Source organism: Ascaphus truei, chromosome 4 (assembly GCF_040206685.1).
Source record: "Ascaphus truei isolate aAscTru1 chromosome 4, aAscTru1.hap1, whole genome shotgun sequence".
Classification (NCBI taxonomy): domain Eukaryota; kingdom Metazoa; phylum Chordata; class Amphibia; order Anura; family Ascaphidae; genus Ascaphus; species Ascaphus truei.
The window spans coordinates 133,201,154-133,214,670 of NC_134486.1; the positions used below are offsets into that span (position 1 = coordinate 133,201,154).

The 13,517-nt window shown below is 41.9% G+C and overlaps 1 protein-coding gene across 6 annotated transcripts in view; it reads left to right on the plus strand.

The window, feature by feature from the left end:
• LTBP1 (latent transforming growth factor beta binding protein 1) overlaps nucleotides 1-13,517 on the plus strand; it is a 415,460-nt gene that overhangs the window by 220,637 nt on the left and 181,306 nt on the right. For all 6 annotated transcript variants that reach the window (XM_075596619.1, XM_075596618.1, XM_075596617.1 and 3 more), the window contains one exon: nucleotides 1,704-1,981. In XM_075596619.1, coding sequence (XP_075452734.1) covers nucleotides 1,704-1,981 — 278 coding nt within the window. The remainder of the gene's footprint in view (nucleotides 1-1,703; nucleotides 1,982-13,517) is intronic.

Consider the following 13,517-nt stretch of genomic DNA (forward strand, 5'->3'; position numbering starts at 1 on the left):
GCAAAGAGGGGAGGAGAGAGTGCAAAGAGGAGGACGCATGTCGCATGATGGACGTAACGCCTGTATGCCCGCAGATCTGGCCAGTCCCCAGTACTGAGGTGGGTAAGGGTATAACACGCACCCACAGCAGTGAGGGCATGCCGGAGTGTGGTAGTTGCGTTGCTGGGCCTGGTGAGTAAGGGTTAACGTTATACTTGCTGAGTCCGGGGCGCCAGAGATCGGAAGGTATTGTCCAAGGGCCAGAGTCCAGGGAAAGGAGAGAGCAGCGTAGTGATGTCCGAAGGCCAAGGTTCAAGGGCAGGAGAAGGCAGCGTAGTCAAAGTCCAAAGCAGATTTCAAGTTCAAACCAAGGGAATCCAAACAAGGACAGGGACAGGAACCAGAGCTGAAACAGACAAGGGAGCTGGGCATAGACACTGCACGCACAGGAGCTACAGGAAAGCTACTGTATGCAGAGCAAGGAAAGAGAGGACAGACTGGTGTTATAAAGGAAGGAGGACAAATAGCAGGAAGGGGTGGAACAGGGGTTTGTCTGGGAGCTTGCAGGGATAGGTGTGTGAGAGTAGGGGAGGAGACAGGGAGGTAATCTAGGGTAATGGCCTGTAAGATCTGGGGGGCAGAGCCAGTACCTGGGGAGGATTGGTAAGAAGAGCGGGTGCGCGCGCCCTCTGTTACATGGTCACGGGCGCGCAGTGCGCGAGCACTAGAGCGTGGGGGAAGCATCGCGGAGGAGGTGCTCGGCTGGAGGGTAAGAGAGGGGGAAGGAGCGGAGGAACCAGGTAAGGAGACGGAGGTACGTCGAGGGGCATGGGTCCCCTGACGGGAGACCAGGGACTGGGAACGTGCGCGTACAGTGAGAGGACCGCGCATGTTTGTGGGACGCGAACCGGAGTGTGCCGACCGCGCCGTGAGGGAATGGGGTAGAGAACGGGAAGGTAAGGAAAGGGAAGGGTTAGCCGGAGGAACCAAGGTGACAGGGACATGCTGGGAAGAGCGAGTCCCCCGATCCGTTACAATGGAGGAGGGAGGGGAGAAGAGACAACAAGGAGAGGTGGAGACAGAGGGATGAGGAGGAGGGAATGGAGCAGTGTGCACATCGGACAGGAGGGAGTGCAAATAGGGGAGAAATAGGGGAGAAGAGACAGCAAGTTCAGTAGTAGGAGGAAACAGAGACAGCAAGGAGAATATAAGATAAATAGGGAGGGAGCGTAGTGTGCACAGGGAGAAGCAGACACAGTAAGGCAGGGAGTGCAAAGAGAGGGGAAGAGAGAGTGCAAAAAGCAGCAGGGCATGATGGAGAAGAGAATAAGGTGGGGAAGAGGGGACAAGAGACAGCAAAGCATTACAGGGAGGGGGAAAACAAAGAGTAATGTACTTGGTACAGCTAGTATTCATATATTTTTCCACTGAAATGGAATGGTAAAGGGACCTAGGACAGATAAATTACTTGAAACTGACATGAGTTTATCATGTGAATCTGATGAGATCATGGTTGGTACTGTACAGTATGTTCGTCATCATTCATGGATTTTCCAAAAATGTCCACAGTTTTCCTAAAGGTTGTTCAGTAAGTTGTAATGTGTCTTTATGCATACATTTATCTGCCCAAAAACTTGTCATTTGTAGCATGTGATATAGTACACACAGTGTTGAAAAATACTAAACAGCTTATGATATATTTGTGTGTTTGTTTTTTTCTTCAGTTAAGTTTCCTCCAAATATGGTAAACATCCATGTGAAGCATCCACCAGAAGCCTCTGTGCAGTTCCATCAGGTGTCCAGAGTTGAAAGCTCCTCTTCCACACAGAGGATAAAAGATGGTCAGACAGGTCAAACCCAGATCTCCTACCATGGTGTTCCAATCCAGAAACATCAGTTGCCACATGCTGTATACCCACATCAACAGGCTGTATCCCATGTGTATCCAGTCTCTGCAAAAACCCAACTTGGGCGTTGTTTCCAAGAAACTACAGGCTCACAGGTAAGTGATAATCTACTTTCGTGTAGTAGCTTTGCATAGTAATGCCACTACTGTTACAGAGGGATGAATACTTAGTGAGATATTGAACACAGTATGGCCCTGATTCACTAGACCAAAGCACCGATAAATTAGGGAACTTAAAATGACGTTACCTAAAGCAGGAATTAACTTTATGTTTCCTCAGTTAACAACCAATTAATTGCCATGCTTATATGCAAAAAGTGCCTAGGTAGCTTCACTGGCATTTAAAAGGTGAATTATCACTTTAGTTTGCAATGTATGTTTTCGAATTGGTGTGGTTTGCTAAATGTTTGCTGTATTGCTATATTTTTCCTTTGTATTTTGTACCATGACTTACTGGCTTATTAGCCAGCTTTGGCTAAAGGGTTGTACATGATTGCAGTAGTTGAGGGTGGAGTGTTGTTAGATGATGGATTGTGGTGGAGTTAGGGAGGTGGGATTGGGTAGGTGCCCCAGGTGGGTGTTTAGGCCCCCGGGAGGAGGAAGGTGGGGATTAGCCCCTTCTGTACCATAGCAGTTGCAACAGGGTGAGGGCGGGGGGAAGGGGAGTGAGAGTTAGGCTAGTGGTACACTAGGTATGAGTTATGTATTAACTCCTTTTTAGTGCTTTGTTTCCAGTTAGTCATGGCTAGCTTCTACTTGGGCTACTAGGAGTTTAGTATATTGAAAATGGCATCAATGTAAATGTTATGACATTTTATGTACTATTGTAGGTATTCACTTTTGCCATAAATCATGCCTAACACCAGGTTTAGGTCTGACCTAAATATTGCAACTTAATTGCCAGCTTTAATCTAAACAGAGATTAGTGAATAGGGTATGCTTATGATAACGGCTAATTTGCATATCATTTTCACCAACCGTCAGTATAAATACTATGCTTTCAACGGGAAATAAAATTGGAATAACGGTACATTATTCACAGTAAATAACGTTCCATTAAATAACCTAACTGAGCTTAATGAATATGGGCCTATATTGTGTAATAATACTGAGGGGTCTATATATCAAAATCTCCTGGCTAAAAAAATTGGTGCAAAAAACTGTTTGAGAATAAAAAAAAACACTTTAAATTGAAAGCTGAAACATATTTGTAATTTAATCATATATTTTTCTGGCGCCCAGTATATACCCAGTTTTGCAGCCGGTGGAATTGACCAATTAACCGCCTACAGTCCATATTCACTAAAGGGTGTATAACTTGATTCCCATTCATTTAAATGTGGGAATAGTGAATATGGGCCTTTGTGTTTTTATTCCCAGTCCCTCCTTGAACAATACTACCATGACTTTATGGATGAGTTGTGGTTGTTGCTGTGTGTCTTGTCGAAAATTAGTTTTAGGAACGGCTTGTGCGTACGTATAGGCTAGTATTGTTGCTATTAATCTATAAAAATGTTTTAACATGACTAATATAGAATTTACCAACTTCTATGTAGTATACATCATCATCTATTAGGCCGAGCACATGGTGGCGGCGCGTGCGCACGCTACTGTGCGCGCCGCTGCGCGCACTCCTGCAGCCCCAGTGTTGTGTACATTAGGCTGCAGGAGATTGGGGAGGCGAGCTGGTTCGCCCTCATTGGCTAAACCAGCTCACGTGACGCTGACGTCACGCGACTGCAGCACGAAATATCAAATTTAGGTATCGGGCCACACTTGAGGAACTACAATAGGAAATCAGGTAGTGACTACGCCACCATGAATTCGGCCTTAGGCCGCAGTGATTTTGAAACCTCTACTCAGAGCCCGGAGCTACTGTAGATAGGCATTCTGAGGCAACAACCCAACATTATATTCACATACAAATAAGGTGCATTCGCCTGTACGCAAGTGCATTGTTTTTTTCCTAAAACATGGTGTGGTCAGTGGTTCCTGAGGAGAGAACTACTGATCTAGTGTTTGTAAAATGATGATATTGCTACGGAGTTGCAGGCTTGCACACTTGTCACATGTTTGTTATATGAAAATGTTTTCGTCTTCGTCTACATCTGTTGTAGCTTCAGGCCTTAAACGCTTCCAGGTCTTAGCAAGAAAAAGTGGCTTTATACATTTTCATGTAACCTTTGGATTTTAAATTAAATTGCATTCATATACCAAGTGGCAGACAGCTGACATCATTGGCAATGAGAGACAAATGCAGCTATTTTCAGGCCTTCTGTAGGCCTGCAAAGTACATTTTTGTTGCTGTACTTCCTCCCTCCCCTCCCCCAAAACTGTAGACAGTCTGACATTTATGGAAGGAATGTCTTAAATGTTTGATACATTATCTGTAAAAAAATTGTTTACTTAATATAACCAAATAGATTCATTCCCCAAGGGTTGTGTTTATGAAATTGGCATAGAATCTCCTTAGGCTTCTGTTGCTCTACATCACGGTATCACAGACCATACTCTGGATGGAACAAAAAGTCAAGTTTGTAAAGCTATGCGAGTCTACATGATTTATTTTGAAACATGTTTTTCTGCTTTGAGGGAGTCAAATACAGTGAAATCATTAGGTTTAGATAATTAGTTTAGCTGAAAGACCTTCCTGGCAAAAGTGTCCCAGTAATCTCTAATGCATCCAACGTCTGCCTCCCTATATGAGTCTAGGTAAAAAGCCCCAGGTCTCCTATTTGATTTTAAAATTTAGTTTTGTTTCAAACTTTCTTGTGCTTTATGAAATAATTTTTTAATAGTGTAGCATTCCAGAGATTTATTGCTTTCTTGTTTAGACAACCGAGGGTTGTATTTGGGTTACATAGGCCATCATTGAGCGGTGACTTTCCTGATTGAAACCAGATGGAACCGCAAATGAAAGCAAGAGGTCACCCCTTCCAAATATGGGAACTACCTTTAACTTGACAAATACCGGCAAAAGAAAAAAAGGACAAGGGCAGCAACGTCTTATCATTAAGACCCATATTTACAAAGTGGTACTATGCTATAAAACACCTTTAAGGTCTATTCATTTGAATAGTCTATACGGTGTCTTCCAACACTAAAAGGTGTCTGTCTGAAAGGATACAATAACTTGGTAGATAGGGGCCCAAGTCTGTAAAACTATTACATCTGACTACCAGTCGGAAAGAGGTGAACAATCCAAAGAAATTCTGATCACTGTCTTACTTTTCATATAAATTTACATGAGCACAAGCAATGTTGCCGGCCATTAGGGTGTGCGTATCTGTTGGGGTGTGTGTGTACTGTGCTTCTGTCGGTGTGTGGGTGTGTGTGAGAGAGATCTCAGGGCACACAATAACTGTAATAATCCAAAAGATTGGAGGGGTTGCTTCTGCTAAAGTACTAAACTGGAAGCCTGGAAGTATGTAGACAGGTCAAAAAAGCAGGCACACAATATGGTACAATAAATATGTCTTTACTAGCTCAACGTTTCAGCTTCCCAGTGGAGTGCTCTTGAAAAAGACTCCATTTGGAAGCCGAAACGTTGAGCTAGAAAAGACAGTTTTTGTACCATTTGTGTGCCTGCTCCTTTTACCTTTCAACATTCTATGTGCTTATTCTTCTGTTATAATGTTTATCTTTTTACTTTTGGAGGTTTGCCAATTAAAAGTAAATTTTTAAAATGGATATTATGTCTACCCAGTGAGGTAGTGGTGTTGGATGTTTCCCCTTCTGACGTAACGCTTATCTAACACTGATCTTTAAGGGAAATCCACCTTTAACTATATCACTATATGTGATAAAGTGTAACCTTTGACTCACTTCCTCTGATGCATCGCTAAGTGGAACGGGAAACATGTCAGGACGCCTCATGAGGATCTGCTGTTTCACTCTTGGCATACAACGCAATTGTTTATTAAATATATTTTTTTTTCTTTAATAGTGACTGTAATATCTTTTTCTGTTGTCTTTAGTGCACTGATTTCTCCATTTTAATGATTTACTTTTGGCATCTGAAGTGCAGCATTTGGAGAATTCAAACGGTGTTCATCCACTTTAAAGGAGCAATCCAAGCCTGTGCATTTTTTTTGGCACATTTATTTTAATAAATAATTGAAACAGGTGGTCTTCGGAGCTGAATCCCATTAATTTCATCTCCGGGGACCCAGTGCTTCAGGAGATACTTACCTCCGAAGTAGGTGCCGGTAGCTGCTCCAGCTGATCAAGCAAGGCCTTAAAGTTTAATGCTCCCGCATCACATGGGCCACTAGGACGCCACGCGAATGACATCACCGCTTCCTATTGGTCTGCAGGACAAAATGTTTGAATAGCGGACATATTGTGAAGCCTGGTAGCTGAGGAGAGGTGCTATTGGCACCTGATTCACAGGTAAGTATCTCCGGAAGCAGGGGGTCGCCGGAAGCTGAAATTAATGGGGTTTAGTTACGGAGACTCCCTGCTTTAATCATATATTATAATGCGTAGCTCACCAAAAACGAAGCACGACCGAGGTGCTGAGGCAGGGAATTGAGTAACGCTGACCCACAGCCACGGGATTAATTTCAAATTGGATAAAACATTGATTAAGAAATCCCCGGCACTGGTGAGGATCCCCTCCATAATGATTGGGGTTGGGCAACCAGGGTTCTTGAGACAAGTGAGGAGAGGACATGGTGACAGACTCAGGAATTGCAGGAGCAAGGAGAGAGTGAGGTTCCTGGAGAAAATGTGTAAAAGTACAACAGTTCTAATCACTAGCCACAATCTTTTCCTCAATACTGGATAAGTAGCTTGCATGTGTGCACAAGACTCTTCCTACCTCAGTGGGGTCGAAGTTTGTGGGCCGAGCATACTGTAATGCGTAGCTCACCACAAAAAAAGTGCGACCGCGGTGCTGAGGCAGGGAATTGAGTAACACTGACCCACAGCCACACCTGAATGTAGAATAGTCGTTCAGGTCAGGATTGGAGATGTGAGATTAGTGAGGTACTTGCCAGATTCAGGAGAAGAGAGTTGCGGATTGTCAAGGTGCGTAGTCAGGTTCAGAATTGGAGAGTAGCGGATCGTCGGTGTACGTAGCCAGGTTCAGGATAGGAGATTGCCGGATCGTTGGAGTACTTTAGCCAAGGTCAGAACTGGAGACAGGAGAATGGTCATACAAGCCAGATCAGGAGTGGAGAGAAGCCAGATCAGGAGTGGAGAGTCCAAGTAACTAGCAGGGTTTAGGCAACATAGGGTTAATCAGGCATACAAGGCAAGGTATCAGGAACAGAATGTAGCAAGGCACAGCGTCACACTGACTATACTCGGCAAGGAATGAGTGTAGACTGAGGGTAGATAAAGGAGGAGCCTCCAATAGCCAGCCAGGGCAGAACCAGGAAGTGGAACCTGATAGGCTGCTAGTGCACACAGGTGTGCCCTATGATGCAGCCTGATCAGGTAGGATGTTGCTTGCAGCCCGCGCGTGTCACAGAGGTCAGAGTGCAGGGCTTAGAGTGTGTGATACTCCCACGCCGGTTCTGCTAGACGTCAGAGCGGGGGCGGAGCCTGGAGCGCACGTCACTGCCACGCTGGTACTGTTGATCAACAGAGCGGAGGCAGGGCTTACTGCGCGCGTCAACGGGGAGGCTGGATGAGCGCCCGCGTCGTACACCCATGCGAGGGGCGGGGCCAGGGTCCGCAGATGCCAGAACAGACCGCGCAAATTCTGCGCGAGTCACAGGGCCAGAGGAATGCGCATCTTGCGTGTCTGTCACCGGAGGACCAGTGAGGTGAGGAGATGGTCCTTGGCCGCCAGGATGGCGATTCCTCACATATATATATAAATAAAAATCACCCAAATATTGTCAGGCTTGGCTTGCCTCTTTAAAAAAAAAAAATGTGTGTGTGTTTTAGTGGTAAGAACAGTGCATAGAACATTGCATTTAACGCTGCAGTTCAAGCAATATCGTACGTGTGTGTTTAATAGCAATTAAAAAAAAGAATTTTAAGACATTTTTAATGTTTCTAATGTAGGAAGCATTTTTGTTTCTCTAGAATCCATTTCCAAAGTCCCTTCCCCTTCTGATAGGCTCTGGCTCTTGAGCCCTGCCCTCTCTTTAGCAGTGCGCTAATTGTATATTATAACTGCCCAGTCACATGATATTGCTGGACTACCTTGCCTACAATGCTATGCAAAAACTGAATTAAATAACCCTGTTCGATTTACAGGAGAACGGATTGATCTGCAATTTAGCTAATCACTTGTCAGTGTGCAGATTGTATTGATGCACATATTGAATGAAAGATTTTTCAATGGCAGCTTGAACTGCAGCTTTTAAAATCTGGCACATTGTTGGGACAAATGTTTCATTCTATAGAGGGCTTCATACCTTGGCAACATAGATTGTAACTTTAATTAGGTTGGAATGTTCTGTTACTTTTTCAGTTGACATATGAGGTTATTACGTGTCATCAAAGGCCATCACACTTGGCAACCACAAGAAACCTCCATCTCTTAGAACTAAGAATATTTTCCCCATCTTCTATTCACGAATCATAACCAATTGTAATATATACCGTACTATGACCATTTGCAGGATTTGATAACAAAAATGCCACACTTCCTTACGCTACCTTTTATATTGTGATGTATTTCATTACAAAGAAGCCAGTGAGAATATTAAATGGTGTTTGTGTTATGCTTACTCAAAACAAACACAAAAGTTTAAGTTTGAAGCAGTAATCCTTAAATGCTAACTGTATTTTAATGAGGTGAATTGCACATTGGCTTTATTTAATATGACATGCCAGTCATTATTTATAATCCTGTAGGAATGTCTGTTGAATGTTACACTTCTTTGGGGCAATCTAATTTTTCCTTATAAGGGTCTTCGTCTGAATAGTGTAAACATTTGAATACGTTAACTTTTAAACGTATTAATGTAATATGCTTCTCTCCCACGACATGACATAGTGTTATTAATACTGACCGGCTTTGAGCTATACCATAAGGAACAGATGAACTCTTCTTACCGTATGAATACATGAATTTGTTTATGGATGAATATTTTCTCACAGTTCATACCTATAGTATAAATTTCACCAGACTCGCAGTATCTTGAATTTTGCAAGTACTGTAATTATGCGTTCCCTTTAGTGCTCAAAGTGGTACAAAAAAAAATCTGTCACTAAATTCGAAGAGAATAAAGGAAAACATGAGATATTGGTGACGTAGTGATACCACAGCCAACATATACAGTATATAAATATCTGCAAAACAAATAGAAGAATACAAGTACAGTAGATTTAGAGTCATATTTACTTAGCAGTCTTCTGCCATGAGGCACGTTCCGATTCTGGAAGACACCATTCAAGTCAATGGGTCGTAAGGTGTCTTCCAGCGCCGGAAGTTGTCTAATGGCAGAAGACTGCTTGGTAAATATGGGGTATTGTGTTGTTGCATAACCGGACTAAAACATTGATACTGCTTTTAAGGTCTCTACGCATTCTCATCATGTGCAAAATGGCTGCTATATTGATGCGAGGTGTCAAACACTGTAAACGCATCCACATGTTGCACCTGAGAGCAGCCAAACACTGGGTTAATACAGCTATTCTCAAATGAACCCTAGTTTTTTGGCTCTCTGCTTTTTTTTCTAACAGAGCTCAACATTACTCTCCTAAACACATTCCATTCAGCTGTAGCAGGCCAATTACATTTTGCCCTGGTAAATGTTCAAGTAAAAAATCAAATGAAATAGCAGAAAAAGAAAATACGATTCAAAGCATGACAAAAGTATTTGAATCTGCAACCTGGAGGATTTGGAACTTTAAAGGAGCATTTGCTCCTGCTATTTTTTTTTGTTTTGTTTTATGAATGTAGGAGTTCCTTGTCTTTAAGACAATGTAATTATCTCAGCTGCCAATCAATCTGTTAGCCTGTGATCGATCGGCAAAGATGCTGCTTCCCATGGCACCCAATTTGGCTGCCTATTTCAAAAGAGGAAGCGCGGTTGCTTCCTAAACGGTTGCTATAGAAATCCAAGGAAACTTAATACATTAAAGCTCATTAAAAGGGGCAGAGAGGGGGGACGAGGGGGACAATGTAAGTATTATCTAATAATACTATTAGAAAAAAAACATAGAATTTTTAAGGTAATGCTACTGTTATCTAAAAAAAGTGACCTCCACTATTACAGTAGTTGTTATGAAATATTGTTTAGCAAAAGTTACCAATTAATTCTACGTGAAATATGCAGTATCTTTTTCATGTAAAGCAAAACAGAAGCAAATTATCTTCACACTGTCATGCTAATGATATATTAAAATGACAAAACATCAAATCATTTTTGGTAAGTGGTGCTAAGCCATAAGGCGCAATAAATATAGGCCATATCAATTAAAGTTCTAAATGTAATGTAGTCAACAAATCCAGTGCTGGAATTAGAAATAAATTGCTGCATTTGTGTTAAAACATCATCACAATGGAGGATGGGTCCTGACCATGATACTTTTTCAGATCAATCAACCCATCTTACTGTTTGTAAGAAATATTTCTAATGAGTTAATAAGCCGGTTGTACTGCACTTCCTCTTCCATGGACAACGTGCATTCCAATTCTCCTTTTATTTCCACCGCTTAGTTCTCTGAAAACAGCATACCATCTTATAGACACCAATATTTTTATTTTTATCACCTAGGAAATTATAGTTTTTTGTAAGTTAATATGGATTTTTTAAGCAGGGCTGTTCCCCATGCTGGAAGGATTGATTAGATGACTAGTGAAAACATAATGAAAATGTTGGATTTGATAAGAATCATCATTTTTCAACAGTTTATACGGCGAAGAGATCTGTGAGATTTCAAAAGCTCTGTAAAATATAATTTAATCTATGAAGAATGACCATGTTGGTCCATTAAAATGAACACAAATTACGACAAAGCTACAGTTGTCCTGGATCAATAAGGCTACTGGAAGTTTGAACTACTGTACATACAAATGAACGCTTTCAGTGCTACTGACTTGGCAAATCACTTCGTCGTGATGCCGCTGAGCCAAACGGAGGAGGAGAGTGAACATGACCTACCCTAGAAAATTAGCAAAAAGGTGATGACATTCACTAGTTTTTAGAAGGGACATTAGTGTGATGGCCCTTGTGAGGTCCAGTGGATGTCATGAGAGCATTGAAGGGGTTACACTGTCTGTTTAATTTTTTCTGGAAGGGATGAGGAGGGTAAAACCAATGTAACCTGGTCTTGGAACAGGCAAAAGAACAACCTGTTTTGGATGCTAGTGTTAGACAATAACAGTATAAATGTGTAACCATAATAATATTTCAGCTCTTATGGTATATTCTCACGTGGTCCCCACTTTTCACTTCACTTAAATGGGAGTTTTCAGTCAATCATGATGCAATCGGCCTCTTAGAGTCGACTCTAATGCAAATTAATATGGATTAAATTAGTCAAATATATGCAGATTTGTTCCTATATATAGCCCATATGGAGCAAGCAAGGAAATAAATATATCTGGCATTTCTTAATATGCATACCATATTTTCACTAGATATTGATCTGTATGTGGTTATTTGCCAACATTTTTATCTCATTAATACTTTAGCAGGAAATATACCTTGATAGGAAATATGTATCAAGTTGACCAATTTGTTTTATCTTTATGGAGAAACATTTTTAATTTATGTCAATACAGTATATGTATATGATGCTTGTTGCAAACTGGCACTGAGCAAAAGAGGCTACCACCCAGACCCAGAGAATTAATTACCACTATCATTCACCATTAAAATATGTTGATGCAAACTTCATTAAAATATGGATCCAATCAACTCCTCCCCTAACTCCCCCAAAACCCCAAATCACTAGCTCATGCAAGTGGAGCAAAACTAATGCAATGCACCTTGTTACATTGATTGAACAATGACACAGTGAAATATTTCTGCTGCTATTTGTGCTCCAGTAGCAACACTTGATACATACCCCCCACCCCCATCTTCATGTTCATCTTACTACGTAGATCCTTGCATTCAGAAATGGATTCTGTGGATCAATTCTACAAATGGAAATCTTTAGACACATAACTGTCAGAGATTGCTTTATTCCTAGAATTGATCCTGCCCTAGAGCTAAAGCCTCCTCTCCCCTCCCACCCCACCCTCCCCCCCTCCATAACAAACATTCTAAACAATGATCTTCCAGGTACTGCTGTTGCAAGCCTCTCTTCCAACGCACTTCCATTTTAGTTTCTTCACAGACTTTTGTTTGATTTTGAACCCATTCATACTTTTTCCTGTCTCTTCGGGTAATACTCTGCATACATCTCTCCATAGTTCTTGGAATTGACTGAAGCTTCTGAATTATCTCCTTATTTAGTGTCCAATTTTCGCATGTGAGGATACACTGATCAACCACTTTCCATTTGAGGCACAGTGTAAGGTTCCCTTGTAAGATTGTCTTGTTTCTTCCAAATGTGCTCTATCCCATCTTCATTTTGCTATTGATTTCATTTGAAAGGTTCCCATCTACAGCTTTGTCTTCTTAATGCTGAGGTGTAGACAGAATCAAATACTTTTTCATAATCTACAAATCCTCAACTGAGTGGTAGATCGTTTTAATTACTTCTGGAAATCACGTCTTGTATGACCTGAATTTGGTCCATTGTGTTGTATCGGCTGCAAAATCCTTCTTGTTCTTAAGGCTAGGTCCCCAGTGGCTGCTGTAGCGTGCACGCCGAACACAAGGTACAGCCCTCTATGGGGCAGGCCCCAGTTGACTTGTGAGTGCACACACAAGCCGCAATGCGTGACCGCCTTGGCCAAAAGACAAGATTTTCACCTTTTGATGCGGCGGCCGAGCATTGGTCACGGTTCAGCCAATGAGGACAAGCCAGCCACGTGATGTCATGGCATCGGCCCCACCACTCCTCCCAATTGCAAGTGATCTGAAGTCCATCAGATCGCTCGGCTGGAGGAGGAGAGCACCGGGAGGTGCTGCGTTGCGCGCACTGGGGCTGTAGCCATAGGTTGGGTAAAGTCCAGTGTCTGTTGGAGCCGATTGCTGAGTATCTTCATAAAAATCTTTTAAGTGATTGAAAATAGACAGATTTATCAGTAGTTCTTGATGTTTTCTTTGTCATCTTACTTGTATGATTACATTAATGCATTTCTCTATTCTGGATTTTTTTCTGTTCTTCAAGCAACATGTAATAATAATAATAATAGTTGTTTTTTCTTGTATAGCGCTTTGCAGACACAATGCCTGCCCCGTGGAGCTTACAATCTATTTTTTTGGTGCTTTAGGCAAAGGGAGATAAAGTGACTTGCCCAAGGTCATAAGAAGCCAACTGGGAATTGAACCAGGTTCCGCTGCTTCCAACTCAGTGCCAGTCAGGGTCTTTACTCACTGAGCCGCTCCTTCTCCCTTATGTGAAGAACTTTGCAAGGATTTTCTCTACTTTCAAGATATCAGTTATAGTTCCATCTTTCCAGGGGCCTTCCAATTCTTCATGGATTTTATTACCTTTGCTACTGGGAGGTACATAGATTTTGCCCTGTGTTCTCTTACAATTTAATGTAGAAATGTAGAAATCCTCAACTTTTTTGATCCGTGCAGTCTTTTACTGTTGATTCCAA